General features: G+C 47.9%; 1 protein-coding gene across 3 annotated transcripts in view; it reads right to left on the reverse strand.

Moving 5' to 3' along the window:
- Positions 1-25,455, reverse strand: part of rab3gap1 (RAB3 GTPase activating protein subunit 1) — a 151,092-nt gene that overhangs the window by 14,664 nt on the left and 110,973 nt on the right. For all 3 annotated transcript variants that reach the window (XM_085919988.1, XM_085919989.1, XM_085919987.1), the window contains 2 exons: positions 15,443-15,539; positions 3,515-3,618 (listed from right to left, as the gene is read on the reverse strand). In XM_085919988.1, coding sequence (XP_085776114.1) covers positions 3,515-3,618; positions 15,443-15,539 — 201 coding nt within the window. The remainder of the gene's footprint in view (positions 1-3,514; positions 3,619-15,442; positions 15,540-25,455) is intronic.

Genomic DNA, 25,455 nt, shown 5'->3' on the forward strand with positions numbered 1-25,455 from the left:
CGGATTTTTGAATTGTGAAAATTTGTCAAAAAATTCACATAAGTCGCTCTTGAGTAGCTGTTCGAGAAGTGAATCGTTCAAATTCCAAATCATGTTTTCCCATTACAAATATCCATCCATCTTCTTCCGCTTATCCGGGGTCGGGTCACGGGGGCAGCATCTTTAGGAGGGACTCCCAGAATTCCCTCTCCCCAGCCACTTCATCCCCCAGGGAGGCGTCCAGGAGGCATCCTGATGAGATGCCCGAGCCTCCTCATCTGGCTCCTCTCAACGTGGAGGAGCAGCGGCTCTACTCCGAGTCTCTCCCGGATGACCCAGCTTCTCACCCTATCTCTAAGAGAGAGCCCGGACACCCTGCGGCGGAAAAAACTCTTTTCGGTTGCTTGTATCCTGGATCTCGTTCTTTCGGTCACGACCCATAGCTCGTGACCATAGGTGAGGGTAGGAGCGTAGATCGACCGGTAAACCGAGAGCTTTGCCATTAGGCTCAGCTCTCTCTTCACCACAACGGACCGGTACAGAGTCCTACTCTGTAGGACTGCCGACGCTGCACCTATCCGCCTGTCGATCTCGCGCTCCATCCTGCCCTCACTCGTGAACAAGACCCCAAAATACTTGAACTCCTCCACTTGGGGCAGGATCTCATCCCCGATCCGGAGAGGGCATTCCACCCTTTTCCAACTGAGGACCATGGACTCGGATTTGGAGGTGCTGACCCTCATCCTGACCGCTTCACACTCGGCTGCGAACCGCTCCAGTGAGAGCTGGAGATCACGGCCTGAAGAGGCCAATAGCACCACGTCATCTGCAAAAATCAGTGACGCGATGCTGAGGTCCCAAAACCGGAACCCCTCGACGCCTTGGCTGTGCCTAGAAATTCTGTCCATAAAAATTATGAACAGGATCGGTGACAAAGGGCAGCCTTGGCAGAGTCCAACCCTCACTGGGAACGAATCCGACTTACTGCCGGAAACGCGGACCAAACTCTGGCATCGGTGATACAGGGACCAAACCGCCCTTATCAGTTGGCTCGGCACCTTGTACTCCCGAAGCACCTTCCACAGAACCTCCCGAGGGACATGGTTGAACGCCTTCTCCAAGTCCACAAAACACATGTGGACTGTTTGGGCGAACTGCCATGCACCCTCGAGGATCCTGCCGAGGGTGTAGAGCTGGTCCACTGTTCCACGGCCAGGACGAAAGCCACACTGCTCCTCCTGAATTTGAGGCTCGACCTCCCGACGGATCCTCCTCTCCAGCACCCCTGAATAGACCTTACCAGGGAGGCTGAGGAGTGTGATTCCCCTGTAATTGGAACACCCTCCGGTCCCCCTTCTTAAAGAGGGGAACCACCACCCCAGTCTGCCAATCCAGAGGCACCGTCCCCGATGTCCACGCAATGCTGTAGAGTCGTGTCAGCCATGACAGCCCCACAACATCCAGAGCCTTTAAGAACTCCGGGCGGATCTCATCCACCCCCGGAGCCCTGCCACCGAGGAGTTTTTTAACTACCTCAGTGACTTCGACCTCCGAGATTGGAGAGTCCGCCTGCAGGCCCTGCTTCCACAATGGAAGGCGTGTCAGTGGAATTGAGGAGGTCTTCGAAGTATTCCCCCCACCGACTAACGACATCCCGAAACAAGGTCAGCAGCACACCATCCCCACTGTAAACAGTGTTGACCGTGCACTGCTTCCCCCTCCTGAGACGCCGGATGGTGGATCAGAATTTCCTCGAAGCCGTCCGGAAGTCATTCTCCATAGCCTCGCCAAACTCCTCCCACGCCCGGGTTTTTGCCTCAGCAACCGCCGAAGCCGCGTTCTGCTTGGCCATCCGATACCCGTCAGCTGCCTCTGGAGTCCCACAGGCCAAAACGGCCCGATAGGACTCCTCCTTCAGCTTGACGGCATCCCTTACCGCCGGTGTCCACCAGCGGGTTCGGGGATTGCCGCCACGACGGGCACCAACAACCTTACGGCCACAGCTCCGATCCGCTGCCTCGACAATGGAGGCACGGAACATGGTCCACTCGGACTCAATGTCCCCCGCCTTCCCCGGGACGTGGAAAAAGCTCTGCCGGAGGTGGGAGTTGAAGCTCTTCCTGACAGGGGATTCTGCCAGACGTTCCTAGCAGACCCTCACAGAGCGTTTGGGTCTGCCCGGTCGGACCGGCATCTTCCCCCACCATCGGAGCCAACCCACCACCAGATGGTGATCAGTTGACAGCTCCGCCCCTTTCTTCACCCGAGTGTCCAAAACATGCGGCTGCAAATCCGATGACACGAGTACAAAGTCAATCAAGGAACTGCGACCTAGGGTGTCCTAGTGCCAAGTGCACACATGGACACCCTTATGCTTAAACATGGTGTTCATTATAGAAAATCCGTGTCGAGCACAGAAGTCCAACAATAGAACACCGCTCGCGTTCAGATCGGGGGGGCCGTTCCTCTCAATCACGCCCTTCCAGGTCTCACTGTCATTGCCCATGTGAGCATTGAAGTCACCCAGTAGAACGATGGAGTCCCCAGAAGGAGCGCTCTCCAGCACTTCCTCCAGGGACTCCAAAAAGGGTGGGTACTCTACGCTGCCGTTTGGTGCATAGACACAAACAACAGTCAGGACCCGTCCCCCCACCCGAAGGCGGAGGGAGGCTACCCTCTCGCTCACCGGGGTGAACCCCAATGTGCAGGCGCCCAGCCGGGGGGCAATAAGTATGCCAACACCTGCTCGACGCCTCTCACCGTGGGCAACTCCAGAGTGGAAGAGAGTCCAGCCACTCTCGAGAGGGCTTGTACCAGAGCGCAAACTATGTGTGGAAGCAAGTCCGACTATGTCACGTCAGAACTTTTCTGCCTCACACACCAGCTCGGGCTCCTTTCCAGCCAGAGAGGTGACATTCCATGTCCCTAGAGCCAGCCTCTGCAGCCGGGGATCGGACCGCCAAGGTCCCCGCCTTTGGCCGCCGCCCAGCTCACTTTGCACCCGACCCCTTTACATACATTCCAAAAAAATCATTGGTCTTAATTAAAATACATGCATTTAATTGTATTCGGCCTATGTTTTTTTTCTAAAATGGTATAGCTCTCACGGGAAATTAAAAAAGGGGCATTTATGGCTCTGTCCGCCAAAAAGGTTCCCGACCCTTGCCCTACACCATCAGCGACTCCCGCAGCCGACAGTCTTGAGGCAAAGAGACATTCTCATATGACGTCATCTCATGGCGCCGTCTCCGCTCCTCCCAATATTCGCAAAATAATCAGAAATGGAAACGGGGATAAGTCCCACGTTCATTTTGTCCATTTTCACTAAATTCGCTTAAAAATTCAAAACATTGGATGGAAAACCAACTATTGCTGTCTTTGAAGAACTAGTAGAGAATCCTGGGTCAACTCAAAAATACTACTACAATGCAAACAACCCTAACCCTAATGAACGGAGACAATGTGTCAGGCTTTACTTTAACAATGTTTAATAACTAAGCTACACAGCAAGAGTAAGCTAGTGCATGCCACTGACCTCTAAATTATTGTAGTCGAGATGGAATTGTTGCAGCAGCTTGCCTGCTTGAACGGTAGCTTTTTGGATGTTTTTTTTCACAGTTGGTATGTTTTCCAATGCCTCTGTAAAAGAATTAAAAAAAATACTGAAATTAGTAAACAATGTGAGGGGCAAAAATCACAAACAGGTTTGAAAAGGTAATAGAAAAAATGAAAATTTCTTCTTTATCTCGGCGGAAACATTCTAAAAAATGCCCGAAACAATTGTGGAGGTTGAAATTGTATTTACTTTTTAACATTTTGTTTTATTCTTCACTTTCTGTGTGCTGGTTCCAAAACTCGCAGTTGTATTTGGCGTACTAATATAACTATCATATCTATCACTAAATCACCTGCATTTTCTCAATGACTTGCAGATTTATTCAAATAAGAAAATAAATAAGCGTAAATATATTGTTACAATATCCACACAAGAGTTTTATGAACCTTTTTTGAAGTGTTAAAGTGTCATGGCTCCTCTTTGCTCTTGCGTGCTGGCCGACAGACGCGCCCCCGCGGCACAGTGTGACCATATCCGCACAAGACTTTAATAATTTTATTTTCATACACTCCATTGTACTTTTAAATATTTTATTGTATTTTAAACACTTTTAAATATGTTATTGTATTTAAAACATTTTAAAACATTCTGCTCTCCACAGCTTTCTTGAATTGTCTACATTATTTGTACTATGTGTCCTCTCTGCATCCATTGCAGCCTGGTCATCCTGGAAGAAGGATCCTCCCATCTGTGGTCTCTTCTCAAGGTTTCTCATTTCCCCTAGTTGGAGTTTTGAGTTTTTCCTTGTCCTCCTGGGAGTTTAACACCAGGGGATGTTTGAGAATGTTTGTCATTTTTCACACATGTCCTGAGTGTTGTCAGTCACCTAAATGTTGAACAGAGGCTGTGATGTACCGAAGTCAAATTCCTTGTTTGGCACGCTCAAACATGGCGAATAAAAATTCTTGAATCTTCTTGAATCTTGTATCTTTAAAGTGTCACGGCTCTGCTCTTGCGTGCTGGCCGACTGACGCGCCCCCGTAGCCCAGTGCGAGTGAGACCTGGAGGGGTATGATTGGGAGGAATGGACCCCCAAATCAGAACCCCAGGGGTGTTCTGTTATTGGACTTCTGTGTGCAATATTGTTTGTCCATAAACACAATGTTCAAGCATAAGGTGTCCATGTGTGCATTTGACACCAGGACACCCAAGGCCGCAGTTCAATGAGCGACTTTGTAGTCACGTCATAGGTTTTGCGGCCACATGTTTTGGATACTCGAGTAAAGAGAGGGTCAGAGCTGTTAATTTATCACCACCTGGTGGTGTGTTGGCTCCAATGGTGGGGGAAGATGCTGGTGTGATGTGACAGACCAAAACGCATTGTGAGGGTCTGTTGGGAACATCCAGAAGAATCCAAACAGAAAGCATTCCAATTCCCAACTCCAACGTTGCCCACGTCCCGGGGGAGGTGGGGGACATGTTGTCTGAGTGGACCATCTTTTGTGCCTCCATTGTTGAGGTGGCCGATTGGAGCTATGGTCGGTACCTGTCATTGCAGCAACCCCGAACACTCTGGTGATACAGACGGTAAGGGATGCTGTCGAGCTGAAGAAAGAGTCCTATTGGGCCTTGTTGTCCCGTGGGACTCCAGAAGCAGCTGAATGGTTCTGGACGGCCAAGAGGAATATGACTTTGGCGGTTGCTAATGCAAAAACCTGTGGGAAGAGTTTGGTGAGGCAATGGAAAAATGACTTCCGGATGACTTTGAGGAAATTTTGGTCCACCATCCGGCTTCTCAGGAGGGATTCACCATTAACACGGTGTATAGTGGAGATGGGATGTTGCTAACCTCGATTCGGATCTCGACTGCCTTAGTAAATTTTTAAATAGAAAATGGATGGATGGATGCACAGACTGAAAAAGAAATGTGGCCATCACAGAGTCCAGTGTGGCCGCATTTGGATTAGTGGTGCAGGTGTACCCCCTGGAGTAGCCTCTGTAAAAAAATCAAAGTCAAAGTCCGCTTTACTGTCAATTTCTTCACCTGTCAAGGCACACAAAGAGATCGAAATTACGTTTCCCACCGTCCCACGGTGACTAGACACAACACTCACATCAAATAGCACAAAGAGTAAAAACGAACAGACAAGAGCAACGAATAAGTAATAAGCAAATAACCCAAATAAATAAACAATAAATAAATAAATAGACAAATAAGAGCAGCAAAATGGAGCAAGCGCGCCAATAGCAGACAGCCAGATCATAGCGCAAAAGAACAGGACGTCATGTAGCAAAGTCAAACTAATGCTTTTTGATTGAAATCTAATACATAATGACCTACGAACAAATACGTTTATGAAAAGCCCCTCGGCACGCGTTATGTATAGAAATGGCAGAAATGGTACCTAAGATGCATGTAGGCTGCACATTTCTTGCTCTTTTCAGTCAGCTGAGTAAACGTTAATTGTTTTGTGATATTTTCAGAGGTTAAAATTGGCCCGAGGAGAGCTGTCATATACAGTGCTTTGTGAATGTATACGTCCCCTTGAACTTTCACTTTTTGCCACATTTAGGCTTCAATCAGAGATATATGCATTTTTTGTGACGCCATAAAGTATGGAAGAAGTCCAAAGGGGAGGCAGACCGAGCGCGGTATGTAGAGGCAAAGAGGGTATCACGGACAGCAGTGTGGGAGGCTCAAGAGACCAAGAGGAAATAATTTGCAAGTGAATTGGAGAGTGAGAGAGGACAAAAGAGCTTCTTCAAGATAGCGAAGCAAATGGTTAAGGAGAGGCGTGATGTGACCGGTGCAAACTGCGTGAAGGATGAGGATGGCAACATCGTGACAGACAACAGAGGAGTGAAGGAACTATGGCGAAGGTACATGGAGAAGCTGCTGAATGTGGAGAATGACTGGGATGGAGAGGTGGGATGCGACGAAGTGGAGGGTGAATGTTGCCCGATCACGCGAACAGAAGTGGTCAAAGCCATGAAGGCCACGAAGGATGGAAAGGCAGCTGGACCATCTGGAGTGGTGGCAGAGATGCTAAAGGCAGCGGGAGACATCGGTGTGCAGTAGATGACTGACCTGTGTAACAGTGTCATCGCTGAGGGGCACATTCTGGAGGACTGGACAAAAAGCGTCCTGGTGCCTCTATTAAAAGAGAAGGGGGACCCACTCGCATGTGGGTCATACAGGGCAATAAAGCTGCTGGAGCATGGAATGAAGCTGTTGGAGAGGGTGTTGGAAAGGAGGGTGAGGTCACGGGTAGAGGTGGACAAAATGCAGTATGGCTTCATGCCTGGTAAAGGTACAACAGACGCAATTTTTATCACCCGACAGATGCAAGAGAAACACCAGGAGAAGAGGAAGAGGTTGTACTTCGCTTTTGTTGACCTAGAAAAAGCATTCGACAGGGTGCCAAGGGAGGTGGTGAGGTGGGCCCTAAGGAAGTCGGGCGTGGAAGAGGGACTTGTTAAGGCTGTGATGGCTCTCTACTGCAGAGCATACACAGCTGTTAGAACAGGAGTTGGCGACAGTAATGAGTTTGAAGTAAGGGTAGGGGTGCACCAGGGATCAGTGCTCAGCCCATTGCTGTTTGCTATTGTGATGGATGTGTTATAGAGGGAAGTGAGGGGTGGATTACCATGGGAGCTGCTCTACGCGGATGACCTGGAGTTGATGGCTCACAGTCGAGAAGACCTAGCTAGGAAGCTAGTGGCCTGGAAGACATGCTTGGAAGTGAAAGGAATGAGGGTGAATGCGGCAAAATCAAAAGTGATGGTCGGTGGTGCTGGCCTGGGAGTGATACCGCAGTCAGGACCATGGCCATGTGGAGTTTGCGGGAAGGGAGTGCAAGCTAACTCTATCCGGTGCAAGGGTTGTCAGAGATGGGTACACCGGAGATGCAGCGGAGTAAAAGGCAGCCTACTAGCTGCGTGAGACCTTCCAATGCAAGCGGTGCAGGGGAGAAGTCGCCCAAGCAGACCCAGCTGAGCAAGAGGGGCTCGTAGTAGATGGGGAGATGTACGAGGTGGTGGACAGCTTCTGCTACCTTGGAGATATGCTCAACGCTGATGGGGGGGTGGACCTAGCAGTGACCACAAGGGTGAGAAGCAGGTGGAAGAAATTCAGGGAATTCATGCCCTTCTTAACATCTAAGGCACCATCCCAGAAGATGAGAGGCCAAGTGTACTCAGCCTGCGTCAGAAGTGCTATGACGTACGGAAGTGAGGCATGGCCCTGAAAACAGAAGAAGAAAACTAACTAAACAGAGCAGAAATGAGGATGATCAGATGGATGTGTGGTGTGTCAATGAGGGAGGAAAAGACCAGTGCAGAGCTGAGAAAGAGGATGTGGTGAGGAGAGGCAGACTGCAATGGTACGGACATGTAGTGAGGAAGGATGAGAATGACTGGGTGAAGAAAGTCATGTCGTATAACGTAGAGGGAACAAGACCCAGTGGTCGGTTTAAAAAGACCTGGCAGACGACCGTGGCAGCCGACATGAAGGCACTCGGCATCAACCATGAGATGGCCATGGACTGTTCCCGGTGGAAGAAAGCCATATCGAGAATCCAGTCCAACCCAGCGGCGCCTGGAAAGCGGACTTTAAACCGATGATGATGATGATGAAAGATAGCTTGAATAGAAATATTCACATACAGTGCCTTGTGAATGTATACGTCCCCTCGAATGTTGACCTTTTTTAGATTAGATTAGATTAAATTCAAATTTATTGTCAGTGTACAGCACAAGTACAGTACAGCAAAAAGAACTTTGACATCCAACCAGAAGTGCAAAAAGCATTAAGTGCCACATTTAGGCATCAAAGGCAGATATATTCATTTTTTGTGAAGAATCCACATAAAGTGGGACACAATTTAGTGGAACAAAGTTTATTGGCTATTTCAAATGTATTTAGGGAATAAAAAAAAAATGAAAATTTAGTTAATATTTTTTATGCAATTACAGCTGCAAGTTGCTTGGGGAATGTCTATCATTTTTGCACATCGAGAAACATAATTTTTTACGCGTTTTTCCTTGAAAAACAGCTTGAGCTCAGTAAGGTTGAATGGAGAGCAAACAAATGTTTTCAGTTCTACAGATTGGATCCATGTCTAGCCATTATAAAACCTGGATATTGTGATTTACGAATCATTTCATTGTAGATTTTGCTTTATGTTTTGGATGATTGTCTTGTTGCAAGATAAATCTCCATCCCAGTCTGTCTTTTGCAAACTTCAACAAATAATCTTCCAGAATGTTTCTGTATTTTGCGCCAGCCCGCTTCCCATCATTCCTGTCCCTGCTGAAGAAAAGCAGGCCTAAGCCATGATGCTATCACCACCATGTTTGACAGTGGGAGTGGTGTGTTCAGGGTGATGAGATGTGTTGCTTTTACGTCAAACATAACATCTTCCAGATGTTTAGCGTGTCTCCCAGGTGGCTTGTGGTAAAATTTAAATGATACTTTTTATAGATATGTTTAAGAAATGGCTTTCTTCTTGCCACTTTTTCATAAAGGCCAAATTTGTGCAGTATATAACTGATCGTTGTCCAATGGACAGAGTCTCACACCTCAGCTGTAGATCTTTGCAGTTCATTCAGAGTGATCATGGGCGTCTTGGCACATCTCTGACCAGTCTTTTCCTTGTTTGAACTGAAATTTTACAGGGACAGCCAGGTCTTCATATTTGCAGTGGTCTGATACTCTGTTCATTTTAATATCTCTTGTGGAGCTCCTTGGTATGTTTAAAGCTTGGGAAATTTTTTCGTATCCAAATCCAGCTTTAAACTTCTCCACAACGGTATCCCTGACCTGTTTGGTATGTCCTTTGGACTTCATGATGCTCTCTGCGCTTTAAACAGACCTCTGGGACTATAACAGAGCATGTGGCATTTATATGATGACTTGAATACACACAGGTATTCAAGTCATCATATAATGATGATGATAGTTATTTATCATCATCAATCATTTGCGTCAACATTGGATCATTCACATATCCTCAATGAACTGCTGGAGAGAGTTTGCTGCACTGAAAGAAAAGGTGTTAAATATAAAATGAATTTTGTTCCACTTCATGCTTGTGTCCTTCTTGTTGGTCTGTCACAAACAATTACAATTTTATATTTTTATGCGTGAAACTTGAAATGTAGCAAAAGGTCGGAAGGTTCAAGATGGCCAAATACTTCCGCATGGCACTGTATCTATTTCGGGTCTGATTAATGTATTTTCCGGACTATAAGTCGTTTTTCATACTTTGGCCGCGGTGCGATTTGTAATCAGGAGCGACTTATATGTGAAATTATTAACACATTATTACTTGATCATAAACACATTACTTACTTTAGTATAGTTGATCACTTCATATGTTATTTTAACTTTAAACCGCATGAGGACGCACTAGGCCTGTGGAATAATTGGAGCCACCACTGATAATGAGTCTGACCTCAGTGCCACATGTATTTCTGGAGTAAACAGCGCCGTTGTTTATAAGTGACACAAAGGATGAAGATTTTGATGGATTTAAGGATTTGGAATGACGTGGATGGTTTGATAAAATTGTTATTTATGTTATACCGGTTTGGCCCAAATATATGACGACCTTGATTATAAAGATGACCCCCTCTTTTTCAGAACTCACATTTGAAAAAATACTTTTTGAACACCAAATGTAATTTTTATACAGAAAATATTTACAGTACATCTGAAACAAATGATCCTGTCGAGCTCTTGAAAGCAGCCGCTCTGAGGACCACGGAAAGCTTTTCTCTGATTGTGAGCGTTTTTTAGGCGATCTTTTTGAGCTCTCCATCTCCATACATTACACTCCATATTTGACATCGACATACATTGACACCATATTTCACAGCCGCTTTGCAAATGTTTGAAGACTCTGCCTTGGAGACATTAAAGACACTGGGACTACTCCGGCCTGAATCAACGCCGGACTCATCTGCTACTCCTTCCCCGGATAGACAGCGTTGGAAGCGGTGTGCGAGGAGGCAGAAGAGGGGGCAAGCGCGGAGGTGTCCAGGCCAGGCTAGCCGCGAACCCAGCTCGCCCGGCCATGCCTTCCATTCTTCTGGCGAACGTTCGGTTGCTGGACTCACAAACTGGATTACATTCGACTGCTGAGATCCACGAACCGGACAGTGAGTAACTGCTGTGTGCTCGTGTTCACTGAGACTTGGCTGAATGTCAACATTCCAGACTCAGCTGTGCAACTGGATCAGCTAGCGTGCTATCGAGCGGACTGGGCCATTGAAAAAGGGGGAAAATCACGTGGAGGAGGTATCTGTGTCTACATCCGTGACGAATGGTGCCGGGACTCTGTAGTTGTGTGCAGGCACTGCTCGCCACTGGCGGAGTTTGTGATCATTAAGTGCCGTCCTTTCTATCTGCCAAGGGAATTTACTGCGATTCTGCTTGTCGCGGTCTACATCCCACCTTCCAACGTTGGGAGTGACAGGATCACGGCCCTTAGTGAAGTGTACCAGGCTGTCAGTGATCAGCAGACGGCGCACCCTGACGGTTTCACCATCTTCGCTGGTGATTTTAATCATACCGACCTGAAGTCTGTCTTTCCAAAGCTTCACCAGCATGTGAATTTTCCAACTCGTGGTGACAGCTTCCTGGACCTGGTCTACACTGCACATAAAGGAGCTTTCAAGGCCACCCCCTTCCCCCACATTGGACTTTCTGACCACGTCACCGTTCTGCTTACGCCCGCGTACAGACAAAGAGTGAGAACTTCCAGGCCGGTTCGCAAGCGGGTGAGAGTGTGGCCTGAGGGGGCCTCTGATGCTCTTCGAGACTGCTTTGGCACTACAGACCGGGAAATGTTTAAGCAGCCACTTGCAACAATCAGACGGACAATGAGGAGTATACTGACTCTTTGACCTCTTACATCGCGAAGTGCATTGATGATGTGACACTCAAAAAATACATCGTCACTCGGGCTAACTGGAAGCCATGGCTGACAGGGGCTGTCCTCGGGCTGCTGAGGGCCAGAGACAAAGCCTACAGGGCTGGGGATGAAGCGGGCGTGAGATCAGCTAGTGCGAACCTGTCCCAAGGCATCAAGTATGTGAAAAAGGCATTCTCTTCCAAGATTACTGCCCACTTCAAAGACAGCAGGGATGCTCGGGGCTTGTGGCAAGGCATTCAGACCATCACGGACTACAAGCCCGCTCCACAGCTGTGAGGGCGACGTCCCTCTGCTCAACGAACTGAACCGCTTCTTTGCTTGCTTCAATGCTCAAAACAGCACTTGCCCGCTGAAGACCCCTCCCCCTCCGAACGAGCAGCCCCTGTGCCTCTCTCCCGTTAACGTGAGGAGGACGCTTGCCGCTATCAATGGCTGACAGGGGCTGTCCTCGGGCTGCTGAGGGCCAGAGACAAAGCCTACAGGGCTGGGGATGAAGCGGGCGTGAGATCAGCTAGGGCGAACCTGTCCCAAGGCATCAAGGATGTGAAAAAGGCATTCTCTTCCAAGATTACTGCCCACTTCAAAGACAGCAGGGATGCTCGGGGCCTGTGGCAAGGCATTCAGACCATCACGGACTACAAGCCCGCTCCACAGCTGTGAGGGCGACGTCCCTCTGCTCAACGAACTGAACCGCTTCTTTGCTTGCTTCAATGCTCAAAACAGCACTTGCCCGCTGAAGACCCCTCCCCCTCCGAACGAGCAGCCCCTGTGCCTCTCTCCCGTTAGCGTGAGGAGGACGCTTGCCGCTATCAAAACCCGTAAGTCGGCGGGCCCGGACAACATCCCGGGGCGTGCACTGAAGGACTGCGCTGAGGAGCTGATGGATGTCTCACGGACATCTTTAACATTTCCTTGCAGCAGGCCATCGTCCCGTCATGTTTCAAGGCTGCCACCATCATACCTGTGCCGAAAAATCCTGCTCCTTCCTGCTTCAATGACTACCGCCCTGTGGCACTGACGCCCATCGTCATGAAGTGCTTTGAGCGGCTTGTCTTGGTGCACGTCAGATCTGTTCTTCCCCCCATCATAGACCCCTGCCAGTTTGCCTTCCGAGCCAATCGGTCCTCTGAGGATGCCATCTGCTCTGCCCTCCACTCTGCCCTCACCCACCTGGAGAACAGAGACTTGTATATGAGATTGCTGTTTGTGGACTTCAGTTCTGCATCCAACACCATTGTTCCACAGCCTCTCATCTGCAAACTCGACAAGCTGGGCCTCAGTACCTGCCTTTGCAACTGGCTACTGGATTTCCTCTGTCAGAGGCCTCAGGTAGTACGTGTTGGTGACAATGTCTCCGGCAGCATCACGCTGAGCACGGGGGCCCCTCAAGGCTGCGTGCTCAGTTCGCTGCTCTTCACCCTGCTGACGCATGACTGCGCCGCAACCTACAGCAGCAACCGCGTGCTGAAATATGCCGACGACACGACTGTGGTGGGTCTCATCACCGGGGGCGACGAGACCCAATACAGGTCGGAGGTCGACCTTCTGGCCACGTGGTGCAGGGACAACAACCTCCTGCTGAACGTCAGTAAGACCAAGGAGATTGTTGTTGACTTCCGGAAGGGTCATGCCCAACACCTGCCGCTGACCATCGACGGTGCTGCGGTGGAGAGAGTGAGCAGCACCAGATTCCTGGGGGTGCACATCAGTGAGGACTTCTCCTGGACCACCAACGCTGCGTCACTGGCGAAGAAAGCTCAGCGCCGCCTGTACTTTCTGCAAAAACTCAGGCGAGCAAGTGCTCTTCCTGCCATCATGACCACATTCTACTGTGGCACCATTGAGAGCGTCCTCTCCAGTTGTATCGCTGTGTGGGGTGGTGGCTGCACTGAATACAACATGAAGGCTCTGCAGCGCATAGTGAACAATGCTAGTAAGATCATCGGGGCTCCCTGAAGGACATTTACACCTCCCGTCTCACCCGCAAGGCGACCGCGATTGTGCGTGATGTGAGTTGCCCCGCTCACTCTTTGTTTGATCTTCTGCCCTCTGGGAAGAGGTACAGATGCCTGCGCTCCCGCACCACCAGACTCGCCAACAACTTCATACTCCAAGCTGTCAGGATCCTGAATTCTTTCCCCCCTCCACCCCCGGCAGCATAACGTCCTGTTCTTTTGCGCTATATTCTGGCTGTCTGCTGTATGCACGCTTGCTCCATTTTGCTTATTTATTTATTTTTTGATTTATTTTTTTATTTTTTGATTTATTTATCGTTTATTTATTTGGGTTATTTGCTTATTACTTATTCATCGCTCTTGTCTATTCGTTTTTACTCTTTGTGCTATTTGCTCGTATGTGTTGTGTAATGTGTCTAGTCACAGTGGGTCGGTGGGAAACGTAATTTCGATCTATTTGTGTGTCTTAACATGTGAAGAAATTGACAATAAAGCTGACTTTGACTATGATTTATCACCATCATCTTGAAGTTTGCATCATAACTTCTCCTCAGCTGCTGGTTAACCTGGCCGATCTTCGAGCCTGAGAACTTGGCTCGGAAGGTTCCGCTCTTTTCGCCCCCGGGTGTCGGCCAGAACACAGGAGGGAATACGTGGTTCCGTTTTGATTGCTTTACTGAATTATTGGCACAAAAGTAACCGGCACTGTGGCTCATAGGGGCATACAGGCAAACTGGCAAAAGGGTATAGGGTATATACGACGTTTGGTCGCATGCTGAAAAAGTGTGAGCACCCCTGGGTTAGACCATCTCATGTACGTTTTGATGCTCATATCTGTACAATTATCTTTATTAGTTTATATACACATAACTGCTCCATCAGAACACGAACACAACATACATAACTGAATGAACACACACACATAGGCACACACACGGGGGGGTGACGCCCGCCACACTCCGGTACCAAATGGTCATGTGACAAGTTCCCGCCTTTCCGGGCAGTATAAAAGAAGCTGACCTGGAGAAGGAAGCTGTTGTTTTATCTACTGCCATGTGTACTGACTGCCATTAAACAATCCAAGATCTTTCCAATAAAGAACCAACTATATCCTCTACATCTTTGTTTTTCCTGGCTCAACATTGGACATCGCTCACAATATGCAACAGCGCAATGACGTAACTGTCCAACATTGCCCCCCACACTCAGGTACCAAATGGTCATGTGACAATTCCTGCCTTTCCGGGCAGTATAAAAGAAGCTGACCTGGAGAAGGAAGCTGTTGTTTCATGTGCCGCCGGGCCATGTGTACTGACTGCCATTAAACAACCCAAGATCTTGCCAATAAAGAACCAACTCTATCCTCTACATCTTTGTTTTTCCTGGCTCAACATTGGACATCGCTCACAATACGCAGCAGCGCAATGACGTAACTGTCCAACATTTTAACATCATCATAGGAACCTTTCTAACAGTTTCTCCATTTTCTGTTATCGCTTCTCTTATTTTCTTCTCTTTTCTTTCTTACTGCTATTTTTTTTTATTTTTCTTCTTTGTGCAACCGCTATTTTTATTTTTATTCTTTATGACAGGCGTTTGGTTTGGGCTGGGGAGTTCAGCATTTGCTTTAAAGATATCTGGCGCCATCTAGTGTTGTGAATGGGTATAATGTCTAGACCCTGAATGTAAGACGACCCCCACTTTTTCAGTCTTATTTCAATGCAAAAAACACCGTCTTATATTCGGGCCATAATAGGAGCATAATAAGGTGGTCCGGGCATCCATGTAGAATGCTTCCTCAATAAAAGTTATGAGTATGAACCACAGAAAGGAGGTCCTGGAGATGACTCAGGATATACAAGAAAGTGACTATTTATTTCTATATATGGATTTGATACACAATTTACAATATATGTGGTTTAAAAACCTTTGAAGGAGAGTGTACCAGTCAAAATTTACCTGTAAAAACAAAACCAAATTACTTACGTGCATGTTTTTGATTGAGAGGTACTCACCTTCTTCTTTCAACTTCAAAATTGTAGCATGTATTATGCATGGCAGGAGATGGCGACTCATGTCTGCAGGTTTCTGGACTTCCAAATAATGCAAGACCTGAAAAACCAAGAAAATTCCAAATAATGTAAGCTACCTTAATGCTGACGTAACTTGCTTACCATACATTTACCATCATTGTTTCCCACTTAATCAGTTATCTGTGGCAACTGACCAAAATTTTTTTTTGTCTGCTACCGGTTTTGCCCTTGCTCTGTGACGATGATGTGTCATTACACTCTTATACAGCAGGTGGCGGGATGCATTGGTTCCGCCAATAAAAACAAAGAAGAATATGCATAGCTTGGTTCAGGGGTCGGCAACCTGCGGCTCTTTAGCACGCTCCCTAGCGGCTCCCAGGAATTTTTGCAAAAATGCGTGAAAATGGAAAAATGTGTTGTTGTTTTTTTTGTTTTGTTTTTTAAATATGGTTTTTATATGGTAATCATGGCACAACCAGTCTCATGCTGTAAAAATGTATGTACCGTAATTTTCGGACTATAAGTCGCTTTTTTTTCATAGTTTGGGTGGGGGGGCGACTTATACTCAGGAGCGACTTATATGCGTTTTTTTTCGAAAACATTTTACTTGATCATTAACACATTACTTACTAGTACAGTTGATCACCTCACATTATTTTTAATACACTGAAAAAACGAATAAAGCAATTCACATTTTAAAGCACAATATTCAAGTTCATGAAACAAATAAACAAAACAAAAAAAAAACAACTAAAAAATAAATATAGTTATTTTCAAACTAAACTGATCGAGGGTGATTTAAATTTCACCATTGGCCGTGACGCAACAACTGGGAGGGGAAAGCGCTGTTTTTTTGAGTTTTTAAAAAGCACAGGTCTGGTGAAGAGAGTTTAGTGTGGTGATGTAAAAAAAACAAAAAACAGTAGGGGCAGCAATGCAATTTAGGATGCAAGCTCTGCTTGTGATGGACAGCATGCGATCACACATCACGCCAGACATGCAAATCACGAGTCTGACGGCGCGCTTGCGGCATTGTTTACACGATCAATGATTGATGGATTTTATGATTTGGAGTGACAGATGGTTTGGTAATATTGGTGCTATATGATAGTTATTTGAAATATACTTTGTATATCGTTATATGGGTCTGTGGAATAATTCGACATACAAATCACGAGTCCGACGGCGCGCGTACGCGGCATTGTTTACACGATCGATGATCGCTGTATTTTATGATTTGGAGTGACAGATGGTTTGGTAATATTGTTGCTATATGATAGTTATTTGCCCCTCCGTGAGTCGTCACCTTATCGTGGTGGAGGGGTTTGCGTGCCCCTATGATCCTAGGAGTCATGTTGTCTGGGGCTTCATGCCCCTGGTAGGGTCACCCATGGCAGAAGGGTCCTAGGTGAGGGGCCAGACAAAGCACGGCTCAGAATAGCCCTTATGATGAAAAAAATATATGGACGTCGTTTTCCCTCGCCCGGACGCGGGTCACCGGGGCCCCTCTCTGGAGCCAGGCCTGGAGGTGGGGCTCGAAGGAAAGCGCCTGGTGGCCGGGCCTTCGCTCATGGGGTCCGGTCGGGCATAGCCCGAAAAGAAAACGTGGGTCCCCCTTCCAATGGGCTCACCACCTATAGGAGGGGCCAAAAGGGTCGGGTGCATAGTGAGCTGGGCGGCGGCCAAAGGCGGGGACCTTGGCGGTCCGATCCCCAGCTGCAGAGGCTGGCTCTAGGGACATGGAATGTCACCTCTCTGGCTGAAAAGGAGCCCGAGCTGGTGTGTGAGGCCGAAAGGTTCCGACTAGACATAGTCGAACTTGCCTCCACACATAGTTTGGGCTCTGGTACAAGCCCTCTCGAGAGGGGCTGGACTCTCTTCCACTCTGGAGTTGCCCACGGTGAGAGGCGTCGAGCAGGTGTTGGCATACTTATTGCCCCCCGGCTGGGCGCCTGCACATTGGGGTTCACCCCGGTGAGCGAGAGGGTAGCCTCCCTCCTCCTTCGGGTGGGGGGACGGGTCCTGACTGTTGTTTGTGTCTATGCACCGAACGGCAGCTCAGAGGACCCACCCTTCTTAGAGTCCCTGGAGGAAGTGCTGGAGAGCGCTCCTTCTGGGGACTCCATCGTTCTACTGGGTGACTTCAATGCTCACGTGGGCAATGACAGTGAGACCTGGAAGGGCGTGATTGGGAGGAACGGCCCCCCGGATCTGAACTCGAGCGGTGTTCTATTATTGGACTTCTGTGCTCAACACGGATTTTCTATAATGAACACCAAGTTCAAGCATAAGGGTGTCCATGTGTGCACTTGGCACCAGGACACCCTAGGCCGCAGTTCGTTGATCGACCTTGTAGTCGTGTCATCGGATTTGCGGCCGCATGTTTTGGACACTCGGGTGAAGAGAGGGGCGGAGCTGTCAACTGATCACCATCTGGTGGTGGGTTGGCTCCGATGGTGGGGGAAGATGCCGGTCCGACCTGGCAGACCCAAACGCTCTGTGAGGGTCTGCTGGGAACGTCTGGCAGAATCCCCTGTCAGGAAGAGCTTCAACTACCACCTCCGGCAGAGCTTTTTCCACATCCCGGGGGAGGCGGGGGACATTGAGTCCGAGTGGACCATGTTCCGCGCCTCCATTGTTGAGGCAGCCGACCGGAGCTGTGGCCGTAAGGGTGTTGGTGCCTGTCGTGGCGGCAATCCCCGAACCCGCTGGTGGACACCGGCGGTAAGGGATTCCGTCAAGCTGAAGAAGGAGTTTTGGCCTGCGGGACTCCGGAGGCAGCTGACAGGTACCGGATGGCCAAGCCGAACGCGGCTTCGGCGGTTGCTGAGGCAAAAACTCGGGCGTGGGAGGAGTTTGGCAAGGCCATGGAGAATGACTTCCGGACGGCTTCGAGGAAATTCTGGACTACCATCCGGCGTCTCAGGAGGGGGAAGCAGTGCACGGTCAACACTGTTTACAGTGGAGATGGTGTGCTGCTGACCTCGACTCCGGATGTCGTGAGTCGGTGGGGGGAATACTTCGAAGACCTCAATTCCACCGACACGCCTTCCATTGTGGAAGCAGGGCCTGAGGACTCTGAGGCGGACTATCCAATCTCGGAGGTCGAAGTCACTAAGGTAGTTAAAAAACTCCTTGGTGGCAAGGCCCCGGGGGTGGATGAGATCCGCTCGGAGTTCTTAAAGGCTCTGGATGTTGTGGGGCTGTCATGGCTGATATGCCTCTACAGCATTGCGTGGACATCCGGGATGGTGCCTCTGGATTGGCAGACTGGGGTGGTGGTTCCCTTCTTTAAGAAGGGGGACCGGAGGGTGTGTTCCAATTACAGGGGAATCACACTCCTCAGCCTCCCTGGTAAGGTCTATTCAGGGGTGCAGGAGAGGAGAATCCGTCGGGAGGTCGAACCTCGGATTAAGGAAGAGCAGTGTGGCTTTCGTCCTGGCCGTGGAACAGTGGACCAGCTCTACACCCTCGGCAGGATCCTCGAGGGTGCAAGGGAGTTCGCCCAACAGGTCCACATGTGTTTTGTGGACTTGGAGAAGGCGTTCGACCGTGTCCCTCGGGAGGTTCTCTGGAGGGTGCTTTGGGAGTACGGGGTGCCGAGCCAACTGATAAGGGTGGTTCGGTCCCTGTATCACCGATGCCAGAGTTTGGTCGGCATTTCCGGCAGTAAGTCGGATTCGTTCCCAGTGAGGGTTGGACTCCGCCAAGGCTGCCCTTTGTCACCGATTCTGTTCATAATTTTTATGGACAGAATTTCTAGGCGCAGCCGAGGCGTTGAGGGGGTCCGGTTTGGGGACCTCAGCATCGCGTCACTGCTTTTTGCAGATGACGTGGTGCTGTTGGCTTATTCAGTCCGTGATCTCCAGCTCTCACTGGAGCGGTTCGCAGCCGAGTGCGAAGCGGTCGGGATGAGGGTCAGCACCTCCAAATCCGAGTCCATGGTCCTCGGTTGGAAAAGGGTGGACTGCCCTCTCCGGATCAGGGATGAGATCCTGCCCCAAGTGGAGGAGTTTAAGTATCTTGGGGTCTTGTTCACGAGTGAGGGCAGGATGGAGCGCGAGATCGACAGGCGGATCGGTGCACGTCGGCAGTAATGCGGACTCTGTACCGGCCCATCGTGGTGAAGAGAGAGCTGAGCCAAATGGCAAAGCTCTTGATTTTCCCGGTCGATCTACGCTCCTACCCTCACCTATGGTCACGAGCTATGGGTCGTGACCGAAAGAACGAGATCCAGGATACAAGCGGCTGAAATGAGTTTCCTCCGCAGGGTGTCTGGGCTCTCCCTTAGAGATAGGGTGAGAAGCTCGGTCATCCGGGAGAGACTCGGAGTAGAGCCGCTGCTCCTACACGTTGAGAGGAGCCAGATGAAGTGGCTCGGGCATCTCATTAGGATGCCTCCTGGACGCCTCCCTGGGGAGGTGTTCCGGGCATGTCCCACCGGTAGGAGACCCCGGGGACGACCCAGGACGCGCTGGAGAGACTATGTCTCTCGGCTGGCCTGGGAAATCCTTGGGATCCCCCGGGATGAGCTGGAGGAAGTGGCTGCGGAGACGGAGGTCTGGGAGTCCCTCCTAAAGCTGCTGTCCCCGCGACCCGACCCTGGATAAGTGGAAGAAGATGAAGGTGAAGATAGTTATTTGAAATATGGGTCTGTGGAATAATTAGACATGCAGATCACGAGTCCGACGGCGCGCGTACGCGGCATTGTTTACACGATCGATGATCGATGTATTTTATGATTTGGAGTGACATAGATGGTTTGATAAACGTGTTATTTATGTAATAATCATTTGAATAACTCTGAATGTTACGTTAGGCCCGTTCTCAGCCTCTCGTTTGTGTATGTCACGTTAGCATACTGTATCGTTTAGCCTGTTGTTGCTGGTTCGTGTCTGTTTTTGGTGTTGGATTTTGACAAATAAATTTGCCCCAAAAGTGCGACTTATACTCCGGAGTGACTTATTTATGTTTTTTTTCACGTTATTGTGCATTTTATGGGTGGTGCGACTTATACTCCGGAGCGACTAATAGTCCGAAAATTACGGTAGTTGTAAACATATTAAAATACTGAATTCAAGAATGGCGCCAAATAGCAAAATTGCGTCATGGTCTACGACACAGCACATGCGAGTTGTAGACAAACAGGTGTGTGAGTGATTGGCCATGGATTCAAAAGGCAAAAAGAGAATGATTGCTGATGAGAACAGAGGCTTTAAGAAAACATGGACTAAACTATTTGCTTTCATTGCCAATGCTGAAGCATTGCCTGCATGTTTGATTTGCAATAAGTTGTCAAATAACAAGAAGAGGAATTTGGAGCGACATTTTCAGATAAAGCATGCTAAATTTGCTGCCGATCACCCTGTTGGAACTGAGAGTCAAGTCAAGTCAAGTTTATTTGTATAGCCCTAAATCACAAGCAGTCTCAAAGGGCTTCACATAGACAAACAATTGACAATTATTCTCAAAGCATCCCCTGATCTTGAGCTCCCAAAAGGGCAAGGAAAAACGAAAAAACCCTACCAGGGGAAAAATGAGAAACCTTGAGAAGGGACCACAGATGGAAGGATCCCCCTTTCAGGATCACCAGGCTGCAATGGATGCAAAGAGGGCACATAAAATACATAATATGGAAATCAAAAAGTGGATGTCCAGGCCAAAGCGAAGAGCTGTCGGAGGAGCCCTCGATCGTACTGGCAGTGTCTTTGAGGAGGGTAATCGGCTGCGGTTCCCTCTTCCTGAATTTGGTCCACGAGAATCTAGATAGCCGCTGTCAGCTTGGGTGTCACCTAACCACCTCCCCAGCCGGGGAGGAGTGGGGGAAGTGGGGTCGGGGAGAGAGAGCAAAAACAAACTCCAGACGAATCGGCCACTACAGTTTAATTAAAGGCCATATCATAGAAATGTGTCTTTAAATGTGTCTTAAATGTTTCTACTGAGGTAACAGTTCTAATATCCATTGGTAGGGCATTCCAGAGCTCTGGAGCCCGAATAGAAAATGCAGACATTTTCTTGGCCCTCTGTGTCACTAAAAGACTAGCGTTTTGCGAACGAAGGTTACGAGACGGAACATAAGGAACAACTAGGTCAACGAGATATGAAGGCGCTAAGCCATGCAATGATTTATAGGTTAATAGAAGAACCTCGAAGTCACATCTTAAATGGACCGGGAGCCAGTGTAAGTTGGCTAATATTGGGGAAATGTGATCAAATTTGCTTGTCCGTGAGAGCAGCCTTGCAGCAGCATTTTGTACTAACTGTAGACTTTTGATGCTGGACTTGGGAAGACCAGAGAACAATGCATTACAGTAGTCCAGGCGCGACGTGATAAACGCACGTATAATAGTTTCTGCATCACCCGTTGAGAGGATCGGACGAATCTTAGCAATATTACAAAGGTGAAAAAACGCAATTCTGGTTATATTCTGAAAGTGTTTGAATCGATTGCTTGTTTGTCTTGTTGCTGTCTCCTTCTCACACTCCTTGTGTTCTGTTTTTCTTGTGACGAAGTTCCCCCCTGTCTTCCCGATGTATGATTTATTGCATGATTTGCATGGTATCTCATATATAGAGTTATGGAGTTTATTTTCTGGGTTGATTCTGTCTTTTGGGTAAACCAGTATCTGACGGAGTGTTGTGTGTGGTTTGATAGGTGTGTTTATGTTGTATTTTTTCATGGCTCTTTTGATGTGTTCCGTAATTCCTCTCACATACGGCAACAAGCAGAACAGGAACACTACAAGTCAGCCATTACCAACCACTGCAAATGAATATCACATCGTGGACTGGGAAAAGGCCAGAGTCATCCGCACCGAAGAAAACAAAGATCAATGTTGGATCTGGGAGGCCATTTAGATCCGCAAGCGGGGCCCGAGGACCATCAACAGGGACGAGGGAGCCTACATGCTCTCTACCACCCGGAGCAGCATTCTGGAGAGGTGAATGGACAGCAGAGGGCGTGACTCACCAGTCAAATCTGACAGGTTAGCCACCCCTTCATCCATCAGCTGATAGACGCGTCACAACCACAACAGTGACACTCTGATGAAGGCGGAAGTACAAGCTGAAACGTGTCAGGTAATACAACCTAAAATATCTTGTTTGAGATAAAAGAACCAGTGAAGTGATGGACAAGTGAAAACAAAATGAACTTAGTACAACAGAGAACATTATGTTTTACAAAGATCGGGGCAAAAAACAATCAGAGGATTAGACGTCGTGGAGGAGTTCGTATCGCCGCCTCCATTGGTAAATAAATACTATCATTTGATGATGATAGCACTTTATTCATCCCACAGTGGGGGAATTGGGCAAATCTGCAAAGTAGTTTTTTTGTGGCTTCTGCCACACAGATTTGTAATATACAGGCACCCGATGAACCAATCAGAGGACACTATACGTAGATCGGGGCGATATACCAATGAGAGGACTGGACGTTACATGTAGCGGAGTACGTATCTCTGCCGCCATTGGTTAATAAATACTATCGTTTGTGCAAAGTACGTACCTCCGCCGCCATTGCTAAATAAATACAACCGTTTGTGCGAATCTGTAAAGTTGTTTTTTTGTGGCTTCCGCCACACAGAGACATAATAAAGAGGCATAATTATGTAGACCCGATGAACCAATCAGAGGACATTATGTTCTGCGTAGATCAGGGTGGTAAACCAATCAGAGGACTTCACGTAACACATTGCGTACGTACCTCCGCCGCCATTGATAAATAAATAATATCGTTTGTGCAAAGAAAACAGCATGAGGACCCTCTAAAATGGCATTAACACTTGCCCAACTTTTTAATTTGGATACAGAAGATGAGGACTTGGATGCATTTGCGTATGAATATTGATTAACAATAATGTGAGTACAGTAGCATACATGGTTAATCAGTAGATTAAAGTACAACCGAGCTTACCGTCTTGTTCCTGTGACATTTCTGTTTACTCTAAGTCATGGCATACATCTGACCTATAATGCGATGCGCCCAATGTGTGAATTTAATACAAAATCGACCCCCACACTTGAGTCTGAGACTTTTAACCCGAAGCGTCTTATGGTGCGAAAATACGGTAACCAGAAGCTAAATGTGCATAGACATTAACTTACACTTTGTTTGTATAAAATAGCCTGTTGGGCAGCTAACAACATTACTGAATTGACCCGAATATAAGACGATGTTTTTTGCATTGAAATAAGTCTGAAAAAGTGGGGGTCGTCTTACATTTGGGTTCTAGACATTATACCCATTCACAATGTTGGATGGTGCCAGATATCTTTAAAGTGAATGCTGAACTTAACTCCCCAGGTCAAAGCGAACCCCTGTCACGAAGAATAAAAATAAAAATAGCGGTAGCACAAAGAAGAAAAATAATAGCAGTAAGAAAGAAAAGAGAAGCAAATAAGAGAAGAGATAACAGAAAATGGAGAAACGTAGCGACAATCTGGAGAAAAGTGGGTCGAAGATCGGCCAGGTTAACCGGCAGCTGAGGAGACGTTATGATGCAAACTTCAAGATGATGGTGATAAATGAGGCAGAGTCTTCAAACAATTGCAAAGTGGCTGTGAAATATGGTGTCACAGAGTGGAATGTACGGAGATGGAGAGCTCAAAAAGATCGCATAAAAATGCTCACAATCAGAGAAAAGCTTTCCGTGGTCCTCAGAGCGGCCGCTTTCAAGAGCTCGACAGGAGGGTGTGTGCGTACGTGGACGAGAAACGAAAGGACGGGATACCCATCAGCAGAGCTGTCATTCAGCTCATGGCCGTGGAAATAACCAAAGAGCTAAACATACCCACCGCTGACTTCAAAGCAAGCCTCGGCTGGTGTAAAAGAATGCTGCGGCGTAACAGACTAACGCTGCAGCGTAACAGACTAACGCTGCGACGAAGAACAAGTCTAGCCCAGCGCCTGCCCTCTGACTTTGGAGAGAATCTGTTGTTTATTTACATTTCAAAAACCAGAAGCCATTCATTTACCCATGTGATTGCACTTTAGTTTACATATTTAAATGTTCAGATATCAAGATGTGATAGACAGTTTTTGCATGATTTGAATGAAGCAAAATAACGTGCTACTTCTCTCTAATATATTGTTATAATCATTTGTTTCAGACGTACTGTAATTATTTTCTATATAAAAATAAAATTTGGTGTTCAAAAAGTCTTTTTTCAAACTTGAGTCTTGAAAAAGATGGGGTCGTCTTATAATCAGGGTCGTCTTATATTTGAGCCAATACGTAGTATTGCAATTTAACTAAAGGTTACATATTTCAGAAACACGTAAAACAGAATGAAATGAATTTGCCTCCAATACTTCCAGGTTTCAGCGGGGGCTACAGCAGGTATCAGGTACAGGTATCTATGAAAAAGGTATCTATGAAAAATGCCAGTCCTGGGAGACCCAAAATTATTGTAAGGGTTTTTCGTGAAAGTCTGGCAGAATCTTCTGTCAGAGTTTCCACTCCCACCGCCGGCAGAATTTTTCCGAGGGAGGCGGGGGACACAGAGTCATGCCTCCATTGTTGAAGCAGCCGAGGTGTAAGATGGTCCCTGATGAGCCTGCAATCCCCCAACCCGCAGGTAGACAACAGGGGTAAGAGATGCTGTCAAGCTGAAAAAAAGAGTCCGATCAAGCCTTTTTGGCCTATGATACTCCGAACGCAGCTGAAGGGTACCGGATGGCCAGCATTCACGGAAGGAAAAACCGGGCCGTGTGACGGGTTCGGCAAGGCTATATAAACCGACTTACAGTAAATTCAGGTTCACCATCCAGCACCTCAGGAGGGGAAGGCAGCGCACCGTTAACACTGTGTACAGTGGAGCTGAGGCAGTGGGGAAAATACAGTGATCCCTCACCACTCCGCATTTCACCTATTGCGGCCTCAGTGCATCAGTTTTTTTTTTTTTAAACAAATATTGCGGATGTAATCGGTGCATCGCGGCTTTTAGCGGCTTTTTGCGGCGCCACTTTGTCGGCCCATATTATTTCACTG

This window comes from Syngnathus leptorhynchus, chromosome 9 (assembly GCF_054491065.1).
Source record: "Syngnathus leptorhynchus isolate UIUO chromosome 9, UIUO_Slep, whole genome shotgun sequence".
Classification (NCBI taxonomy): domain Eukaryota; kingdom Metazoa; phylum Chordata; class Actinopteri; order Syngnathiformes; family Syngnathidae; genus Syngnathus; species Syngnathus leptorhynchus.